Source organism: Thermobia domestica, chromosome 8 (assembly GCF_964235325.1).
Source record: "Thermobia domestica chromosome 8, izTheDome1.hap1.1, whole genome shotgun sequence".
NCBI classification, from domain to species: Eukaryota; Metazoa; Arthropoda; class Insecta; order Zygentoma; family Lepismatidae; genus Thermobia; species Thermobia domestica.
Genome location: NC_137461.1, coordinates 16,730,152 through 16,752,861, shown reverse-complemented (window position 1 = coordinate 16,752,861; position 22,710 = coordinate 16,730,152). Strand labels below are relative to the sequence as shown.

The window sequence follows — 22,710 nt, the reverse complement described above, 5'->3', positions numbered from 1 at the left end:
CGTCGGCTGCAGCTTCCAATCAAGAATAAACGCCGGGGTAACCTCACAGAAGGACATCATTTTATTCCCCGACAATGCCCGGCCTCATGTTGCCAAAAAAAAAAAAAAGATCTTTTGGTGTCGTGGAAGTTGAAAGTGCTAGACCAACCCGCGTATAGTCTTCACTTGAGTGCCTATGACCAAGTTCTTGGGCCACTCAAGAAACACCTCCGGCAGCACCAAAGTGGATCGGATGAAGAAGTGCAGCAAGCTGTGACAGAATGGTTCCATACTCAATCCAAGGGGTTCTTCTTCCAGGACATTCATAATCTCGTGTCAAGGTGGGATAAGTAGCTCAATAGCAATGGTCATCATATACACGTATAACTCTATCCAGTAATGAAGTCTGTACTTGAAAATTGACCTTTTCATTTGACCGCACCTTATATATTGTTAAGAATATTCAGACAGTTGCTGTTAAACAGAAATAATTTATAGATTTTATTTTAGATTTCTTCGACAACGACAGGCCCTTTTTCGCCTTCCAAATTGATTGGGGAGGAATTTGGAATTTGATAATTTGATAAAATAAACATCAATAAAACGACAGGCACATTTGAACCCGTTTGCAGTTACTTAGTCAAAACTAGTTGAGTTGGACTACGTGCATGTTAATAGTGGAAGAATAAATATTTATCTTAACATTCTTTGTCAATTCACTGATAGTTAAATAAACTCTAATGAACGACACGATACGTAAATATCAAAATCGAAATCTACCTCACGTACTCGTAGCTTATACCGACATAATTGATGTAATTTCAAATCTAAAATGGCGCGGATATGTTTCTAATTAGCATGGGTTTAAAGGGTTTTGAAAGTATTTGTGCATATACAGAATAGGACATTATGTATGGAGTTTTAAAAAAGAAATCTTTCAGTTTTATATCCCACGGTTATGCTCTGTAGCCTAAAGGAAACGTTGATGATGAGAATGAGTGAAGTGATGGGATGAAAAAGTGGGAGAAAATGGTAGAACGCCGAGAAAACCCCCACACACAATGCTTGTCCATCACAAAGTTCAATTGGCGCGAGCTAGAATCGAACCAGGAACCCTACTTGCCAGAGGTGAACGCTCTACCACGGAGCCCATTGCTATAGTATTTCAAATTAATACAAATCAAAAATGAAATCCCTATTTTAGAAGTAATCATACGAGTACATTTTAAATGTTACTAATTGTCAAGAGTTTTTCCCCTTAATCTGGGCGAAAAAAGTTACTATAATTTATACTTATTTACTGAACTCAGAAAATTTAAAATGAGACTTTTAACTGATCGATATAATAACATGAAATAATGAATTTAGTATGACGATATATATCAAAATAATAGAATACATATATCAAATTAAAAAGTATATATAGAGATTATAAAACAACTAAAATAGTAATAGGTAGATATAACGAATAAGATTTTAAAAAAAGAAACTACGATTTTAATTTTTTAGAAATAAACAAATGAATAAACAAATACGCAAGTAATTTCAACCGAATACTCGAATTCAACTTGGTTCTATTTTGATTTGCTTCGTATTAATTCTCATAGTTTGCACTTAAACAAAAACAGTTTTAAAAACAGATATTTCTTATAAGTATTTTACATATACATCATATCTTAGTTTTGGAAATATTCTTTCATTGCGGCAAGTATATACCTACATCCAATGTATTGTAAATATAAGAAGATAATATCAATAGTTAGTTCAAAATGTAAACTACTTCTGTATGATGTTTGTTAGTATGTAAACTTACAGTATATAGGCCTACCTAAAACGATATCTACCCAAAATAAAATAACCAAAGCTTGTTCAATAATAAGATTTAGATTCATCTATGAGAAACTACTTACACATACTTGTAGATATGTAGTAGTAGATATGTGTTATTTTTGTGGTGCTGATAAATAATACAGGCCCGAGTTTTTCCAAACTTACAGGTGAAATATACTATATTACAGCAAAAGTGTATTGCATAAGTAGTGAATTTACGCAGATGGCATACCTGTACCGTAAGCAATTGTAAGGAAAACACATTTCAAAAATCAACATCGTCTATGATACAATCTACGGCCTATGTTTAGCAGAGGGGTCCAGCTCTTTTCTCTAAAAAAGTTACAATTTTGATAATTTCTGTTCAGATTAGGTTAGTTTAAGGTAGCTTAGGTTCGGTTCGGTTAGTTTATGTTAGGTTAGTCTATGTTAGTGTATGGGTCCAGCATAATTTTCCAAAAAATGGTAGAATTTCGCTTATTTCTACTAGAAAAATAATATTAGGTTAGGTTAATTCAGGTTAGTTTAGGTTAGGTTAGGTTAGATTTGGTTACGTTCTGTTACGTCTACGTACTTGCATCATTTATTTCTCCTGTAATTTTTGTGTTTTTTACGTGATTCTGGACCCCTTGTATTAAATATACTACCAATCTACATTAAAAATGTAATGAATATTTTAGTTTAACGTCCCACAATTACGCCCTTTAGGCTAAAGGAGGCGGATGACTAACGAAAGTGAATGATGCTGAAATAAATGTTTATGCTCTCCCATCGGGGTTCGAACTCGATACCACATGATTTCTTAATTTCTTAATTTGATTTATTGACATATAACACAACAGGCACAGGCCTAATTACAGTGTTACATAGTATATACGTTATACAGATTATATAGGTTAATAAAGCTATTGGTAATAGTTACATTTGTCTTACAAAATTAATAGACTTCTTAAAACTACTTACATCCATTGCCAGTACATCCAGGTTGAAATTTTCTTTAACTAACCTGTTGTAGGTTGCACTAACTCTCCATATAGGAGATCTGCTTAAAACGTTTGTTTTCGCTGTCATATAAAAAATGTATTCTTCGAAGCAGTTCGCAATTTAATGGATGGTACTTGGATACATATTTTTCCGTTAAGATCAGGACAGTCTATTTTGCCATGAAAGAGTTTGTGTAAAAATAATAAATCAATATTTCTTCTCCTGAGTTCTAATGTTTCAAAATTAAAATTTTCAACAAGTTTAATGTAGCTTTCAAATTTTGGATAGAATTTTGTTTTCTTAAGGGTAAGAAGCCTTAAAAACTTATTTTGAGTACACTCAATCAAGAATGAGTATTTCTGTATATTAGGGTTCCATATATTACTACAATATTCTAATTTCGACCTGACGTACGCATAATACAGCACAATTAAAGTTTGGTCACTTTGGAAATCTTTACTGACTCGATAAATATATCCAAGATTTTTGTAGGCTTCTTTGAAAATAGTTTCAATATGTTGAATAAAGGATAATTTTGAATCAAAAATAACCCCCAAATCCCTTATAAAATCAAACTTTTTCAGTTTTTCCCCTAATATTGAATAATTATATTGAATATATCTGTCTTTTCTAGTGAATGTTAAATAACTGCATTTACGAACATTTAACTTAAATTAATTATTTTTACACCAAATTTCAAGATTTTGTAAGTCACTCTGAAGTTCTAAACAGTCCTGAATTGTTTCAATTCTGTTGAATATTTTAAGGTCATCAGCAAAGAGTAGATTTTTAGAAAATTGAAAGCACTCAGGAAAATCATTTGCCGCCAAAATGAAAAGTAGAAGTCCCAGATTCGAGCCTTGAGGGACTCCAGATGTTGCATGAAAGATTTGAGATTTATGGTTACGATACAGCACAGTTTGTTTACGATTTTGAAGGTAGGGAGCAAAATATTGCAGAGTTGAGTTCGAGAAGTTAAAGGATGCCAGTTTGTTTAAGAGAATGTCATGGTCAATGACGTCAAATGCTTTAGAAAAATCAGTATATATGACATCTACTTGTCCTTGCTTATCAAGTTCCTTCGAAATGTAGTCTGTTATTAGTGCTAGATTTGATATAGTAGATCTGCCGTTCAGAAATCCATGTTGACTGACAGATAATGCAGGTTTAACATGATCCATTATTCGCTTATGCAGTATATCGTCGGCGGCAATTCAAAACCTGCTATGTGCATTTTGCAGGAGAAGCGAAAAACAGTATCCTGGTTAGCTTTTTGGCTTTATAAAAGTGATGTTATAAGTAATATTTGATGCTGCACGTAACTGGTACCTTCTCAAGTTACTTGAAAAGGTATCAAGTTACGTGCAGCATCAAATATTACTTATAACATCACTTTTATAAAGCCAAAAAGCTAACCAGGATACTGTTTTTCGCTTCTCCTGTAAAATGCACATAGCAGGTTTTGAATTGCCGCCGACGATATATTCATACACCTTGGCAAACGCAGATAAGATAGAAATTGGTCGGAACTGTTCAATGTTACTAAATGAGTTTGTTTTGGGTATTGGACACACAACTGACTCCTTCCATTTTTCAGGAAAGGTACATGTTTTTATAGATAAATTAAATATAATATTCAGAGGTTGAAAGAATATATCTGAACAGCCTTTCACAATGTACGTTGGGATCATATCTGGGCCACTTGCTGTTTTCGATTTCAACTTCCTTACTGCTTCTTTTATTTCTTTTTCGGATATGAGAGGTAGTGAAAATATATCAAGAAGAGCACTGGAACGATCATTTAGAGACATGCTCGAGACGTCATAGTCCGCTCTTAAGGAGCCATAGACTGAACTAAAATGTTGCCCGAATGCTTTAGCTATGTCCCTATCATCAGTAAGGTCGTGACCATTGTACTGTATGCGATCAGAAGACAAATGACGCAATTTATTTTTAATGAAGGACCATAATAATTTCGGATCATTCTTTAATTTATCTTCTGTGCTGCTTAAAAACTCTTTATAAGCAGCAGTTATTTCTGCTTTAATTTCCCTACGCAGTTGACGGAATTGCTCTTCATGGTATCTAGTTTTGCCTACACTGAGGCGACTTTTTTTTTACGATGATACGTTTTACGTTTAATTTTATTAATAATATTCGGGGTAAACCATGTAGGGTAGATTTTATTAGTTACTCTTTTACGAGGAATGCAATCATCAAATATTTGATACAATACTTCATAAAATAAATCCACAGCTTGATTGACATCCTTAATATTCTGCAGCATCCCCCAATCCACAGCTAATAGGTTTCGGTAAAGTTTTTCAAAATCTGCTTTCCTAAAATTATAACCTACTGTGTTAGGCACTGTTTTAAGTTTGGTTGAATACAATGCTGTAAACTGAATAAGAAGGGGAGGATGATGTTTATCTTCTATTACTAGTGGATCGCATTCTCTTTGAACTGTTACTTTTGAGAGATTTGTGAAAACAAGATCTAAGGTTCGGCCATTGCTATTAGGAATATTATTAATTGAAATCAAATTAAAGAGGGACATAAAATTGTCAAGACTTTTACATTTAGCTGATGACGTCATTAAATCGAAATTGGAACTAGTTATTTGTCGTAGATTCAGATCCCCTACACAAAGAATTGTGCAATCTACAGGACAATTTGATTCTACAAATTCAAAAAACTGTTCATATATATGAAGTGGTGAATCAGGCTCTATGTAAACAGTACAAATATACACGGTAATTGAGTTCAAAACCAGTTTGACAATTACACTTTCAAAGTTAGTTTCCCAGATATTTACTTTTTGAATATTATATTTTTTAAGCGCAGCAAACAATACTCCCCCACCCTTAGCCTTTTTTTTGTAGTTCAATATTTCTGTCTTGCCTCCAGACCACATACCTATCATCAAAGAATTCTGAGTCAGAATAATTTGTCGTTAAAGAAGTTTCTGCCAAGCTGATAAAGTCATAAGAGTTAGATAAAACAGCATTATGAAAACAACTGGCTTTAGTACGCAGGCCATTGACATTTTGAAAGCGCAAAGAAAATTTTTGGTTTTGATGCTTTGATTTTGATGGGTCACTGATTCTACCAAATGAATAGTTACTTACTGGAAATGTTGGCTTCTGTTGTCTCTGATGGCAGTTTTCCCGGCCATTTATTTTGGCGCTTGAGCTGCACACCTAGTGCGAGGGTCCTGTTGTTTCCCTGCCCCGCCTAACACTGCCTTCCTTTTGTACCCGAGGGGTCATCCACCTTCCGTGTTTTCCGCCTTTGGATTTCTCTTGAAAGCTGCTTTCAGTGTTGCTAACCACACGCACTTTTTCTCTATCCACACTCTCGCCTTTATCTGGTACACATCACAGAATTATTAAAAACACTAGCACTAGCACTAAATTCACTTCTCTTGTTATTTTCATCACTGCTACGACTTTCGCGGAAAATTTTAAACACTGTGTTACTTGTTGTGTCAGCACGATAGATATCACCTTCAATCTTCAGTTTATTAAACACTACACTGCGTACCTTCCTTCCTTCCTTGCCTCTTGTAGTTTTTCAGACAATAATCGTCTTTCAGCAAGCACTTTTTCTGAAAACTGCTCATGAATATACACATGGGAACCCTGCAACTTGGATTTCGCCTCCAAAATTTCTGCTTTCTTTTTGTACCGCAGAAATTTCACAACTATATCCGACTGGTTACGCCTCCTACCTAAGAGATGTGCACGTTCTATGTCATCATGTTCTATGTTAATCCCCAACTTTTTTTCTATAATATCTTTCACAGCCGCCTCACAGTCTTTCCATGATGGTCGCACGCCTTCACTTTTGACCTGCACATTTCGGAAGATAAGATTGTTTCTCTTGCTCTGATTTTCGTTATAGTCACACTTCATTTCAAGTTCATCAATTTTATGTCGCAAATCACTGTTCTCGTCCTGCAAGTGAGCCACTTTTGCTTCTAGATCTTTCACGTCCTTTGAAAGGTCATCAAACTTCGACTGTAATTTGTCTATTTTTGCATCAATTAATCCAATCTTGTTAACGTTCGGTTCCATGCTGTTTAACTTTTGAAGGATGTCTTCTATTTTTTGTTCAAGAGCTTTGCTCACTGGCCCTGGATTTGTTTCAATGTTACCTATCAACAGCGCTATCAGCACAATTGCTAAGCAGATCGCCTTCCCACTTCTATATTTCTCCGTTGTTACAAGTTCTTCCTTCGAAACTTTCATTTCGAATGCTGCACTGAACCTGCCTATAGCAGCGCGCCACTGCTGAATTGTAATGCCCATTGGGATGGAAACACTGATCACTCAGTGCTAATCCAAGACACGTCTCTTCTCTTCGACGACTCAACGACTATTATACACGTCCCAGCAACTAGACCAGCGAAAAAAGGTACACTCTACAATAAGGAAACCATAGTAAAGTGTTTAAGTTTTTCCTCCTCGCGAGGGGGGTTATCGGAAGTCAGATTTTCAAAATTTACAGGTCGTTCATTAGATAAGAACTAAATAGCAAGGATGTTATAAAATAGAGGATCTGCCCGCTGATAAGCCCTTCGACCTCCTTACCGTACAGTAATGCTAATTTTGATAACAGAATCTTGAAGAGCACACTTTTTCGGTTATAGGCGTACTTCCCAATTCTTATGGTGATGTAACATTGTTTTGTTTCTTTTCGCTCATGTTACTGACTAATGTAGAATTTTGATATGTTGAATTAAGGGCGATCCTCAAGTACAGTATATTGCTTAATGCAAAAGGAAACTTCAAACTCATGTGACCATAGTGCAAACATTAGGAAATAAGGCCCCTCCCTATGGGATTATCAAGAACTTGTGTTTCAATGTTAGACCTGGAGATTTTGGTGTCAAGGAGTGAAAGACTGTGTCAAATGACAACCCTGGACAAAATTGATCTAGTCCATGATATGATTTTAGCCGATCGGCGTATTTCGACTGATAAAATTTGCCGAGACAATGCAGACATCCAGGAAATATGGGGAATATGTAGGAGTCAGTATTTCCCATCATTTGAACATGCAGAAGCTTTCAGCCAAATGGGTATCCAAATGTTTGTTTAACACTCGCCCATCGAAGATGCTAGAGATAACGCTTCCGACGAAGATAGGATCATTTTTGACCCATCAATATTTTAATTGTTTTTTTAAAGAAAACAATAGTATTATTACTAATTTCCAATTAATGCAGGGGTGCCCACAAAGGGGGGCTATGACGCAAACTGCGTCATTGAGATATTTTGGGGGGGTTAAAAATCTATATGAATATGTTTGAGGGGGTGTAAAAATTAATCGAAAAAAAATTTTTTTCATGGAAGAACACCTACGAATAGACAATTGAGGAGGGTTCGTCATGGACATGAGGGGGGTGGGCACCACTGATTAATGTAAAGCTTGATACTAGTGATGAGCAGATTGGGCTTCACTGGCGGATCTAGAAGCTAAAAAGGGGGGGCAGTCAGAACCAAAACTATGATAGGTTACTATAAACTTTCAAAAATATTAGTATCTTCAATTACTTTTTGTCACTCAAAAAACTGGGGGCCTAGGCTCCCCGGCCCAGGCTAGACCCGCCAGTGTTGGTCTTAGTCTATTTATCAAAATATATACTATCACCCCCAATTTGATATTTACTCTGACAGGCAGTATTACCAGTTCGTGAAGGGAAATTTCCCGTCCGTAGACATGAAATTTTCCGATATGATTCAATATTTCCCGCCAATAAATAATGCACACAAACACACCCAGATATGCATATATATAAAGTTGTACCGTGCGTTTCCATTAGTACATATTTGGAAGGAAATATCCCGCATTCCCGCCACTAATATGAATTTCCCATTTTGTGGGAATTTTTTGGACACCTAACAAGAGTGTTGACATATTGGAGCATAGTCTACTAAGGGAATGAGTAAAAAGTAGAAATAATGATGCAAAATGAGAAAAATGCAACAAATCGGAGGATGTGAAGTAAACAAGAAATAAAATATCCTTCACGTAAACAGCTAAGACCGGGTCATTCAAGACCCAGATAAGGAATTGTTTATTTGTAGTTGACAAATAAAGAATGCTAAGGTAATAGAAATGCTGTTGCATGATACGCAGGTTAAAAGAAGACCCATGACCGGAAAAACGAAGAAGAAATAGGCAAAATTTAAAATAAAACATTTATGGGTCAAAAATGACCCGATCTTCGTTGGGCGAGTGTTAAGAGCGATATTGTATCATTTGGAGCGATCGGCAAGTGATTTTTGGCCGCCTGTAACTATGCGCTAGTCCCAAATCTTTTAAATAACCTAATAGGGAGATCTTTTACAAGTGACGGATAAGTGATAATAGGAGCATAATAGCTTCTTAGACTAATCTTCAGAGTTTATTTGTAACTGGTAATGAAGTTATAGAAACGTCAGAAGTGCATTTACCTTTGTGCAGAATATGTGGAATAAACCTGTAAGTTTTATTGCTGTCGGCCATTTCCTTCCTGGTCGGGTTTGGGATTTATCCCCACCCCCTCATAAGATGTACATCCAAGAGAACTTTTATTTGGTACTCAATAGCTAAATACTTTCTTCTAGTGCATTAAGCACAGTTTAAGGTTGATAACCTGATGTATTATGTACATTTGTTATGAATTTTGGTTATTTAAAGCAATGTTAATCTATTTGAGATTGTATCTTCCCCTATCAAGAATGCCTAGCAAAGATTAATTTAGTTTGGTAAGACTTTACTACTACTTTAGTAATTATGTTACGTTTATGGACCTGAGCTACTGTGCAGCCCAAGGATGTTATAAAATAGAGGATCTGCCCGTATGTATCTTCATCCTATCAACTCAATGAAGCCAACAAACAATGGAGCATCGGCACGTCTGATTGGCTACTCTCGTTTCCGCCATCGTCTGACTAACTACTTTCGTTTCCACCATGAATATTGGCTCAAAAGATTGCAATCTTATTGGGTGGAGTGGGCAGAGAAGGGGTGGAGAAACTGTGACGTATGGGTTCAAGATTATGTTGTATAAGCAGATTCTCTATTTTATAACATCCTTGGTGCAGCCGCCACTTTTCAGCTCAAATAGCTCAGACAACAGGAATGAATCGAAACATTGGGAATATCTGAACTGAACAAGACGCGCCCAGGATTTTCTAGAAAACTTAAATTTGGTAGAGCGAGATATAATGAGATCGGACCTGGGTTGCTTTTAAATGAAACTGAACTCATACAAAATAGAAATAGATTGTGATGTTAAATGGAGATAGAGAAGTAAGATGGGAAATAGCTTTCGGGACAGGTCAATCTATTTGCACTTACTTGCAAACTTCGTGATTCCTTTTAACGAGATATCGTCCTTCCATTTGTGGGTTTTCTCTATCCTTCGTACACAGGTAGTGAATAAAGTACCAGTTGTAATCCAGCGTGGTTCGAACAGTGTAATTAACGGTTCTGCGGCGATGAACAGCTGAGATAAAGATACTTTTCAAAACGATGAAACATATCGTAAAAATGTTTAAGGAAATAAAAAAAGATAGACAATACTCTTTATGAACTAGAGCAACGAGTGAATTTCTAGGACTCAAATTTGTGGTTCCGTGCAACTACATGTTTGCCGTTCTGATCTTCAGCTTCGACCGCCTTTTCCGAAACTCTTCCGACGGTTTTGTTTCAAGTCCATCAGGTCATATCCTGTTTGATCTGATCTCTTGCGTTGACGTTCAAAAGTGCAGGTAACAGATTGACCACAGGTGAGGTGATGATAGGGATACGTATGAAGGAAGTAATCTGTTATTTTATTGATTAAGAAATACACATGTAAGAATAAGACGACAGAAAGCAGGAATGTTTCCTTGTCTGTAAAATAAATGAAATGAAAAAATTTAAATGTGACTTGAACATAATAAACTTGACGTAGATAATTTAGAGTTCATGATTTCAAAAAAGTAACGATAATAAATTTCACTAAGTCCAATTTAATATGAAATGTCCCAGAATTTGAAACAAAAATGATGCAGAAAATATCGTAAATATGTGACATCTTTACATGTCTTCACAATACTTCAATTAAATCGCTGATTTGAGAAACGTAGGAAGTCAATAGTGTCAATAATGCCGTACGCCAATAATTTGTGACGTTTCTTAACTCAGGGACACTTGTTGCAGCTCGATATTGCACGAACTAGTCTACGTTGTAGCGTGACTTCTGACATTTTACAACCGAAGGGTGTAGCTACCCTTCAAGAATCAAAGCTGTATGTAATCTCATCTTCGGCAAATGGCTAACTTCTCACGTTTCTCAAATCAGCGATTCAATTAAAATCTAGATCTTTCCTAAATCCTGATTTACTATTTCTTTCATTGTGTACTTTATTGAACTAAAAATAAATGTTTTGATCCTTACAGGAATTAACGAGTGCAGACAAAAAGTGAAGCACTATGTTTAGCGTATATTGATGGTAATTGTAGGATAAATGAAATGCCAACCTGTTGGAAAGTGATAGAGGGATATTAAATGGTAGAATAATAACAATACAGATAAACAAAAAAATGGCGAAGTGCATCCAAGTTTTACAAGAGTTCCGGAACATTATTCTTCTTATAGTTTTTCCACTGGTATTCTTACCGATTCCAGTAATTTATATGGGCAGGGTAAGTGTTCTGCAAAGTTGAAATGTTTCGTTTATGTATCTATGTATAGTTATCGAATTTTTTACACATATGATACGTACGAGGCCGATTTGAAAAGTCCGTGCAAAAATGAAAACTATTGCATTCTTCGGGAGAACCATGTTTTATTTTTTTTTAACGCAGTCTCCTTTGATGCGTATACACTTCGTCGAATACTGCTCCAGTTTGTTGATCCCTTCTAAATAATAAGATTTGTCCAACTCAGCAAAACAGGCATTCTTTGCTACAATCACCTCCTCGCGTGAAGAAAATCTGCGTCCCGCCAACCATTTCTTCAGATTGGAGAACAAGTAGTAGTCGGAGAATAGGGGATGTGGAACGAGTTGGAGTTTTAATTCCATCAATTTTGCCGTTACAATGACATATGTGTGCACGGGGGAGTTGTAATGGAAAAGGACTTTTTTGTGGACTAATCGTGGACGTTTTTATTGTTTTTTTTTTCAAATTGTCCAATAACGATGCATAATATGCACCTATAATAGTTTTACCCTTTGTTAAATAGTCGATGAGGATTATTCCTTGAGAATCCTAAAAGAGAGTCACCAAAACTTTCCCGGCCGAAGGAACGGTCTTCGCCTTCGTTGGTGCAGACTCTCCACTGGCAATCCATTGTTTGTACTGTTCCTTGGTTTCAGGTGTGTGGTGGTGTATCCATGTTTCGTCCACACCCATCGTTTGGATAGTTTTTCCATCCCCAAGTATTGATGCAAAATATTATGTACCTGTTCACTAGAGATGTCCATAGCACTAGCAATCTCGCGCACCTTCACTTGTCTATCATCCATTATCATGTCATGGATTTTATCCATGATTTTTGGTGTAGTGACCTCGATAGTGTCCACAATGTTCACGGTCACTTCTGCTCATGAGTCAATCCATTCTAAGTGATCAAACATGTGCCGTTCGACCATCTTCAAAAAATCTAATTTTTTCATGAATGTTTATCCTATATCAGGGTACTTCAAAACCACGATCATTGGATTTTTAAAACATCTCAGCTACGCAACCGCTGCCGCCATTTTGCGTTTTCTCTATTTCAGACGTTTACATTGTTTTGAATATCTCAGCATGTATTTGTCCTACCAAGTTGAAAATTGGTGGACGCCACCAACTTGTGCAGAGCTAAAACTTTGATCTCTTAACATTGTTGCCTAAAACCACTTGAAAGGGGTGAAATTAGGGTCTACAGTAGCAACATTTCCGGGCATTAAAGACAGGTTTGGGACAGGAAGCAATTGACGTAGAGGTCTGAAATTGTATGTGCATGTCGTCCGAAGTCATAAGTTTGTACTGAAAAATTTGCAGACCTGTAGCTGCTCCCAAACGACTGAAAAAATCGTAAAGTTTGGGACAGGATGCAATTGACGTAGATGTCTGAAATGTGTGCATGTCGTCCGAAGTCATATGTTTGTACTGAAAAATTTGCAGACCTGTAGCTGCTCCCAATTGGGAAATTACGCCAATTTGGCATATTTCACTGTTCAATATCTCCAATGGGCCTGGTTAAAAAGTCTGAAATTTTGGGAATAGTTAGTCCTTTAGTATACCATAACACACAGCAAAGCGCGCTTTGTGTTTTGGGGCAGAAGAGGGTCAAAGTATTAAGGAATGACGTCATACTCTAGGAGATGTTTTGTTCACAAATTCAGCTGGAAATTTGTTGTTGTGAGGTAAAATAAAGTAGGATGAATGGTTAGTCCAGTCAAGGCTCTCAAGCTCTTTTGTTTCCCCTAGTTGTGGCTCACTGTCTTATGAACCCACAGGAGCACTAGTGAAGAATACCGTTATCAGCAAAAGGCGAGAAAAGTCAAAATGCGCACATGACAAAAAGTCTGTAAGTACTCATTGCTCTTGCTGCTTGCAATATCAATTATATTCAATCATTTTATTCTTGATTTTACTATCAACTCACGCAGGAAACTTGTTCTTTCGTTTGATCTACATTCCCCAGTCAGTGAACGCTCACTCGCTATAAACACTGATAGAGGAATTTACATCAAACGAAAGAACAAGTTTCCTGCGTGAGTTGATAGTAAAATCAAGAATAAAATGATTGAATATAATTGATATTGCAAGCAGCAAGAGCAATGAGTACTTACAGACTTTTTGTCATGTGCGCATTTTGACTTTTCTCGCCTTCTGCTGATAACGGTATTCTTCACTAGTGCTCCTGTGGGTTCATAAGACAGTGAGCCACAACTAGGGGAAACAAAAGAGCTTGAGAGCCTTGACTGGACTAACCATTCATCCTACTTTATTTTACCTCACAACAACAAATTTCCAGCTGAATTTGTGAACAAAACATCTCCTAGAGTATGACGTCATTCCTTAATACTTTGACCCTCTTCTGCCCCAAAACACAAAGCGCGCTTTGCTGTGTGTTATGGTATACTAAAGGACTAAATATTCCCAAAATTTCAGACTTTTTAACCAGGCCCATTGGAGATATTGAACAGTGAAATATGCCAAATTGGCGTAATTTCCCAATTGGGAGCAGCTACAGGTCTGCAAATTTTTCAGTACAAACATATGACTTCGGACTACATGCACACACAATTTCAGATCTCTACGTCAATTGCTTCCTGTCCCAAACCTGTCTTTAATGCCTGAAAATGTTGCTACTGTAGGCCCTAATTTCACCCCTTTTAAGTGCTTTAAGGAAAAAAATATTAAGAGCTCCAAGTTTTAGCTCTGCACAAGTTGAAGAGGTCCACCAATTTTCAACTTGGTGGGATAAATACATGCTGAGATATTCAAAACAACATAAACGCCTGAAATCTAGAAAACGCAAAATGGCTGCATCCGCTGCGTCGCCATGCGATGTTGCAAAAAGTAATTAATTATAGTTTTGAAATACTCTTATATCGAAGCAACATTTCTGGACAAATTTGATTTAAAAAAAAAAGATCGAACGGCAATTTTCCTTTTTACTCGATCACTTAGCGTGGATTGACCGTCATATGATCACTCTGAAAAATTTTGAAACCTCTTATACACTGTTCGCATCAAAGGTGCAAATTCGCCATAATATTTACCAAGCTTCTCCTTAGTCTTCTGAGGCGAATTGCCTTTCAGAAAATAATGTTTCATCACCACACGAAATTCTGTTTCATCCATGTTTGGGAAACTCACTCGACTTGCTCAATTTAATCGCACGCCAAGCACAGAGCAGTAGACCGATCTGGCTGCCACTTGGTGTGTGTTCTTCCAAGAGATGTTACTAACTGACAATAATCAGGACTAGCTCGGGAGAGTAATACTCCCGGAAGTAGGAACTAAATACACGGTTCCGATTGGTTGGCACTATCAGTTCTTGCCACATAGCATACATATAGCAGAAATCAAACACTTGTTGTTGTCAGTTCTTATGGCCGAGCGTGCTAGCGCTACAGAATTAAACAAAAATGGCTTTTGGCGTGAGTTCAAACCCAGCCTAAGGAAAGTATTTTTATTTTTTTAAATTTTCATAACACTTTTTTCATTAAAATAAGATGAAAATAATACACAAAAAGTTATTTACTTAGTTTTATGCAGATAAGTAGTAGTAGTAGTAGTAGGAACGGGTTAGAAGCCCCGCAGGGTTCGTTTTGTTCCACCTTAACCCCCATGATATAAATTTTGTGACCAACTTATAACAGCTGACTAGAGTAGCGCGCGAAAAAAAAAAAACGTACTTCTGAGAGTATTACTCTCCTGAGCAGGTCGCGAATAATCTCGATACGCACCAGTGTTGCCCTCTCTCGAACTTTACACGGACTTTTCAAATCGACCACGTAGTACGATTCCTGGTGGGAATGCATAGTTTTTTTTTCTTTTTCGTTTGGACTCAACGTCATGAGGAGACAATTGAGATCTATACTACAAGAAGAATTTACACTATTTCCGTAAAAATTGAGAATTCTTGGTTTTACGCTCATTTACACGAAAACTTAATTGCAACAAGAGACATAACGAAGTAGATCGATTCTATTAAACCACTGAATTGATTGCAGCCTTTGCCGGTTTGCATCACTATCTAAATGTACACATAAAGATAAGCGTCTGGTGGCTGATGGCACACTATCTGTAGTAACCGCAATAACTCGTGAATCCTGAGCATTATATTAATCATAGAACTGTTTTGCTTCATGTGTGATACACCAGAAGATTTCAACACAATTCATGGAGCTGTGCGCACACCTTCCGAGCGCACACTTAAGAAAATGTCAAACATTTAATGTGCATAAATAACTTTGAAGACATGGTGAATGAGCACAATAACTTTGAAGACATGGTGAATGAGGACAATAACTTTGAAGACATGGTGAATGAGCACAATAACTTTGAAGACATGGTGAATGAGCAACAAAAAGAGCACTTAAAGATCTATAACACGAATTGTAACGCTTATTCCAATTAAACAGTAACAATAATAACAACAACTAAAGCAAACAAAACAAAACTTAGCATGAATCTGACACCACCGTACCCTCAGGAGATGTTCTCCGTAAAGCGAGAAAGAGGATACTGGCAAAATTTTATGGGTAAGGGTTGACGACTGGAACATCTCGCGTACTTTTCTTTTAGTTTAACGTTCCATGATTATGTGTTTTAAGATCAATTAGACGATGATTAAGGTAAATTTATCATGATGATGGAAAGATTAGTGGAATAAGAATGTGGGAGGAAACGGGAGTACCCAGAGCAAACCCACGGACGCGATGTTGTCCACCATAAACTTACTTGGGTGGACCAGGAACTTCATACCGCGTCCCCTTTCCCTTGCGTTCTATTGGGCGATGAAATTGGTAGATCTAGGTCAAGCTTCACGACTCCTTATGAGCACTTTAGTTCTAGATCAGTGAATATAATTTATCAATTTAATTGAGATCTCTGGGAAATTGTAATTTATCAGATTAATATAGCGTTGGACCATATTTCTCCTCAGAACAGCTCTGATGCGACAGGGAATGGAGTCACAGAGGTCGTGAATGGTAGCAAGTGGAATTTTACACTAGTCGGTGTCCAGTGAATCACTTAGTTCTATGAGAGAAAATAGAAGCTGAAATCTGTGCCGGGTTCGTGACTCCAAAACGGACCACAGATGTTCAATTATGGTCCGATTTGCGTATTGGGGGCAAGGGAGAGTGCTCAACATCATCCCTGATGTTCCTCACACCATGCCGCAACAGTTCCAGCTGTGTGAATTAGTGCACTATCATCATGAAATATGACGTCATTATCCGGCACATGATTCACATGGTCCCTTCACATGGTCCGGCACATAATCACGGACAGTGACTGCCACGACCGGTAAGTGTCAGCACAGGACCCACTGAAAACCAGCATATTGAGCCCATAGCATTACAGAGCTGCCACCATGTTACACGGTTGGGCGGAGACACTGCGAGTCATACGCTTCTGTGGACATTCGCCGCACATAAACACGGCCCACATGTTACATGGTCCCTTATTAGAGGTTTCAGCCGTGGAATCCGACCCATGTCCATGTCATGTAAATCGGAGCGGACTGTGATTGTCGACAGAGGCTGTAGGAGGTACTGTTTGAGTTCTTCCGCCACTTGCACCTGAATCGTACGACGGTAGTTAGTGATAATCAAATTTAATTCTACGCGGGATCTGTCATTGAGGATTTTCTTCCGACCACGTTCCTCTTCCCCACTTTGGTTTTGCCCTGAATTTTGTCAACCGATAACGCTGTGGACATAATCCATGGCGATCTATCCAATTCACTTGTCAGTTTCGTCACGCTCGCATGTCATAATAGAATTCATCAATTTAGCATCTTTGGAAACCAGGGAGGTTGCCCAGTTTACACTCTCAGCGTCTGCTCAGTTCACTGCATACTTCCGTTCTACTGCTCCTCACGTAGTACAGTTTGCCGTAACACATCATCACTAACAGCCTACTAAAAGTATGGTTATTATACGTTATTTTATACGTTATTCGCCTTATAACCATTGCCAACCCAAAACATCTAACCTGTTTCCAACTCCAAGTGACGCATTAAATTGATAAGTAACTGTATATTTTTGTACTGAATTGAAGGTTCTAAATTTGGTGATAACGAATGGAACCTTCTAAAACTAAAAGTAATGATTTGAAGGTTCCAAATTTGATGGTAAAGAATGAAAGCTTCAAAATTGCAGCTAACGAATGGAAGTTTCTAAACAGGTGAGTAAGTAGCCTGCTAATAGTATAACCTAACACTTACAAGGAAAGATGTTTAATTTGTCAAGCGAGATACGAGATTTACTCGTTCCACACTTATGTGCTCTACGTAAGTACTCTGAGTAAAATAAGAAACAAATGGACATGCACGCACGCAGGAATTACATCGTGGGAGGGGGGAGGAGTTCAAATTCAATATGAAGATACATTATATTAAAACTTGTAAATTCACCCCTAAAATTGGTCTAAAAACTGAAAAACGAAAACTTTGTTTTTGTACCCATTAGTAGTACAAATAAAAGAAGGTTTTAATTTTTAAGCTGAGAAGTGGGTAGGCCTTATAAATTCACAATAATATCTGTTCTATTCTTTACTTTTATTTTTTATTTATTTTTCGAAGGAAGCGTCCTGTGGTTACGTCATCCTGCTGATGGCTTGCTATTGGATGATGGATGTGCTACCAATGGGAGTAACAGCATTACTACCAATCATCTTGATGCCGCCTCTGGGAGTGATGGGCACACAAGATGTTTGTAAGGCTTACATGAATGATACCACCGTGTTCTTCATCGTTACTTTGGTTCTTGCTATTTCTGTGGAGGACTGCTACTTGCATAAAAGAATTGCTCTCAATGTCATTAAGTGTGTGGGAACAGGGATAAGAAGGTAAGTCGAACTTGATTTTTTAAAAAGAAAAGTATGGTTATTATGCGTTATTTTACAGAGCATAATTTGTTAGGAAATACTCAACATTCATCTATTTGACTATTTTTTTCTTAATTAATGTAAGAAAATGTAAATACATAGAATTTTCGTAAACTTGGAGTTTGGATATGTAACTTGGCCGACTTTCTGCGAAACATTTGATTGGTGTACTATGCACCCCCAGAATCTTGGTCACCCGCTAATATTGTCTGAGCGAATTTGCTCAGGTAACATGCCAAACGTTGTCATGAGTAAAGAAAGATCGTCAGGGGTTTCAGTATTTCCATTCGATACTTGTGTCACCATATCGAGTACTTGGAATGAAGCGAACTGCTTAAACAGGTAAACAGCAAATAATTCGGGTTGGACGAATAACGCAAAGTAAAACAGTTATACTACAATTAATAAGCGCATGTAACAAGCGGCAAAATGCAAGTCTCAAATCCCAAGTTCTCGCAATCTCTCTTGGGAGGGTTTGTATTTTTTCGTAGAAAGCTGTTATAGCAGTAAATATAGAATATGTTAAAAAACAGTAATACAAGCCCAAAGAACAACAAGCTGAAACACCATCTTACTTCCTGCCCAAAGAACATCAAGCTGAAACACCATCTTACTTCTGACATGGCTATGGTGCTTTTAACAGCGCCTCCTGCTTCAGGATGTTCTTTGACACGAGTTTTCACAGGGAATGTAAATTGTTACTGGCGACGCCGAACTATCGCGATGTAGAACATCAACCTAGGAGATTACATTTCTCATGACGCAGGTATATATACTAGTGAGCGGAATTGCACAACTCAAGGAGGCATTATACACCACAAGAATGCCAAATAAATTTATCGAGCAAAATAACTTGCAAAGCCAAGCCTAAAGAAAGCAAAATTCAATAGATCTTCTGTGACTGCTAATACAAGACCATAAACTTTGTGACTACTCTGGCAACAGATTACTTCACATAAGCCACACATGTGATTAAATAGACGACTATATTAAATGTTATTACGAAACATGAGTAGAAGTGTGCGAATTATCAGGCTATCTGCTTCACCAGACCATAGGAACTACTAAATACGAGTATATTGTAATGTTTATTCGGTAGAGACAATAATACTCGTAGTCCGCGATTTAATCCTTCATCAAATTTATTTTATAAAATATTACAAAGAGAAGAAATCAGAGCTTTTCCTTATCACAAGTAAAGGTGAAGGAAGGAAATGCTTTTGCACGGAAATCCATTAGCTCATGGCATCCTCCAGAACGTCTGTAACGACTATACGTTATGGCATATTGGTAATATCCGTAGCTCGTGGCAGCCTCCAGAGGTTGGGATTGTAGTTAGAAATCCCATTAGTTCATGGCAGCCTCCAGGGATTTGGATAGGGTAATACTCCTTCGTTCAGGACGGCCTCAAGGTAGGTTATGCGATCAGTGGTCAATTGATCATTTGCACACTGAAAGACGGCGATCCTTAGGCTAGTTTTAGACTGAAGCACTTATCGTAGCATTTCTCGTAGCAAAAATCTTATCATCGATATACTACCGTGTAAAGTAGCATATGCTATAGCATTTCCCATGCCATGGCATATCTAATGGCATTTCTTGTCGATAGAACCTGCTTTATTTCGTGGTATTTTCCCCAGCATTTCTGGTCCGATTACAATGCCGTGGTGTGTTAAAAGGAAGCGAAAGATTTTGTGTCAAATATCCATGCCAGTGGTCGAAGAGAGACGGTATGTCGAGTCAAAATCGTAATAAAACATACCGCCTCTTTTTTTTTCACTTCGAACATTGGTCCATGCTCTTTGTTTTGTTTGAGAAATTGAATTGTAGTAAAGAAAAATGAGTTGGAGTAGGAATGCTATTATTGTGCTGGTTGAAAAATATGAGGAGCATCCTTGTTTGTACAAATTTAAAAGTCCTTTGTATCATAATAAGCATATGCGACAACGGGCTTTAGAAGAAATAGCGACTGAAATCTCTGTTTTTAGTTTCGCCATAATTGCGCCCTTCTCCAGTGATTTGTTTGCTACGTCACGACAAGATGCTTATCAAAATGCTACCGTCTAATAGCACCATATACTTTTGATGCCATAGAATATGATACGAGATTTTTGGTAGCACATCTGCTACGATAATGCTTCCGTCTAAAACTAGCCTTACAATATTCAACAAAGACCACACAACTAACTAACCACAATATCTTCAAATTAAACTACAGGATACATCAATGTTAGTATAACCATAACCATAATACCAACTAAGAATATAGTCGTATCATTCTTGTTTAGGTAAGTATAATTATCTGCTGTACGTATGATTTTTGCATTAATCCATTTAAGCTCAACTTATTTTTGTTTCATAATTTCGTAATTCTTTCTAAACTTATCGATTCTGGCTACATTTTGAGGAGTTTAGTGGTAGCAGATGGACTGGTAACAGGTTCTAATTGTAAAAGACGAAAGAAATCCATAAAAAACAAGCTAACAAAATTAGTAAAAATAAATTGTTCCCATTTGGGAACAGTATGCTTAATTGGGTTAATACCTTGGTATCATGGTATAATTTCAGCGTTAGAATGGAAATCTTTTAGAGTTAGTTTATTCCTTAAATTTCAATATTTAATTTAACGAGATACGATAATAGTAGGAAGGGAATGAGGAGTTGGAGTCAAAGCTCTAATATATCATCATATTAGCTATACATATCATACATTAACTGAAATAATAAGCATTAATTACTTTGAAACCAAAGTCAATTGAATGACAAACAATCTCCTTTAATTTATCGCTGAACAGCACAATTACACATAAAATCCGTCCAGTGTCTAAAATCAAAACTACGGTTTTACATCAACATTCTTGAAGCGTTGTTTTTCTCGTTTGAAAGAAGAAACATATCTTTAAACATATGCCGACATGCTCCGTAACATTTTGCATCAACGCAACGCAAACTTTGCGATATAGTTTTCGTTTATAGGGATAACAGTTATAATGATTTTTGCGTTGCGTTGCGTTGCTGGACGCAAAATTTTGCCGTGAGTGATACGGAATGACCTTCATGATTTTTGATCCTCCATATTAAACAATTATCTTAATTTCAATTAGACAATAATCATAATATCTGAGAAATAGTGTAGAATAAATAATAACTTTATCTATTATTTAAAAAAGCAAAGGAGTAAACATTGAAAACAAAATATTGGCAGATATCATACAACATAAATGAAATAGTCAAAGTAATTTCTTAAAGTTTAATAACCCTCTGCTGTCCCCTCGATGTGTACTTTTGGCTTCTTTCTGGCGGTCACTTTGAGCCCTTCTTTTTAAAAATATCTGTTAATTACTATAGTTCTCATATCTCTTTTCATTTATTTCCTCGGCTTAAGATGGGGCCCTTTCTTATAGTCTGGTTCGTAATTATTTATACCAGACTGTTTTTATATTGTATTATAGATATATAGAACTATTACAATATACACATGCATACATGCACACAAGTACACACAGTACATCTATATATATAAAAGAGAACGTACAAAATCCTTTGTCCGCTCATCACGCTAATACGGCTGAACCAATTTCTTTCATTTTTGGGGGGTTATTAGGATTTGGACCCTAGATGGTTTTTATCATATCACTTTAATTTTTAATTACCAGTGTCTTGAGATAATTGACCATTCAAGTGTCCATAACGTACAAATCCTTTGTTATTAGTTCATCATAGGTAAAAATAAACGTATTTATATGCAACCCGCATGACCGTGTCACTCGGCGGGTTAACATAAATGACAGGCGATATACAGCGGAAAATAGCTTGAATCTTCTGTTTAAAATTTTTTAATTGATTTGCTTATTTTTACAGACACTTTTACAATATGCCAGCACCGGGATGACCGCAGCGAAGCGGGGCGGGTTAACATAAATGACAGGCGATATAATGTTAAGATTTACTGCAATCTTCTATGGTTTTTATCATATCACTTGAAAGCGAAAAAGTAAAAATTATCTAAGTAACAAAGTTTATTGCGTTCCGGGGTGACCGCAGCGAAGCGGGGTGAACGCTGCTAGTATGGATATATATTCTTGAAAACTTTACTAAGTACGTCTACTTGTTCTTCTTTTTTAATTTTTACTTGAGGTTTTACTATTCATTTATCATTCTTTTCATTTACATATACAATACACTTATGTATAAAATACATATCCTTTTACGACATATGAATTAAAAACTACATTTCATTTGATAGTATCTTCACATTCCTGAAAGGGTCAATCTCCCGATTCTCTCCGGTTTCTGTTCCATAGCACAGTCTCCTAATCT

At 36.8% G+C, this 22,710-nt stretch overlaps 1 protein-coding gene across 5 annotated transcripts in view; it reads left to right on the top strand.

Annotated features, from left to right (window-relative positions):
- The first annotated feature begins 1,353 nt into the window (after window positions 1–1,353).
- The window catches only part of LOC145692719 (Na(+)/citrate cotransporter-like), a 103,813-nt gene continuing 82,456 nt past the window's right edge, over window positions 1,354–22,710 (top strand). For 2 of the 5 annotated variants that reach the window (XM_081768135.1, XM_081768140.1), the window contains exons 1-3: window positions 1,514–1,683; window positions 11,230–11,475; window positions 18,086–18,351. In XM_081768135.1, coding sequence (XP_081624261.1) covers window positions 11,374–11,475; window positions 18,086–18,351 — 368 coding nt within the window. In that variant the 5' untranslated portion in view covers window positions 1,514–1,683; window positions 11,230–11,373. Of the gene's footprint in view, window positions 1,435–1,513; window positions 1,738–11,229; window positions 11,476–18,085; window positions 18,352–22,710 lie in introns of those variants that run through there. The other 3 variants (XM_081768139.1, XM_081768138.1, XM_081768137.1) reach the window with 3 other exon arrangements.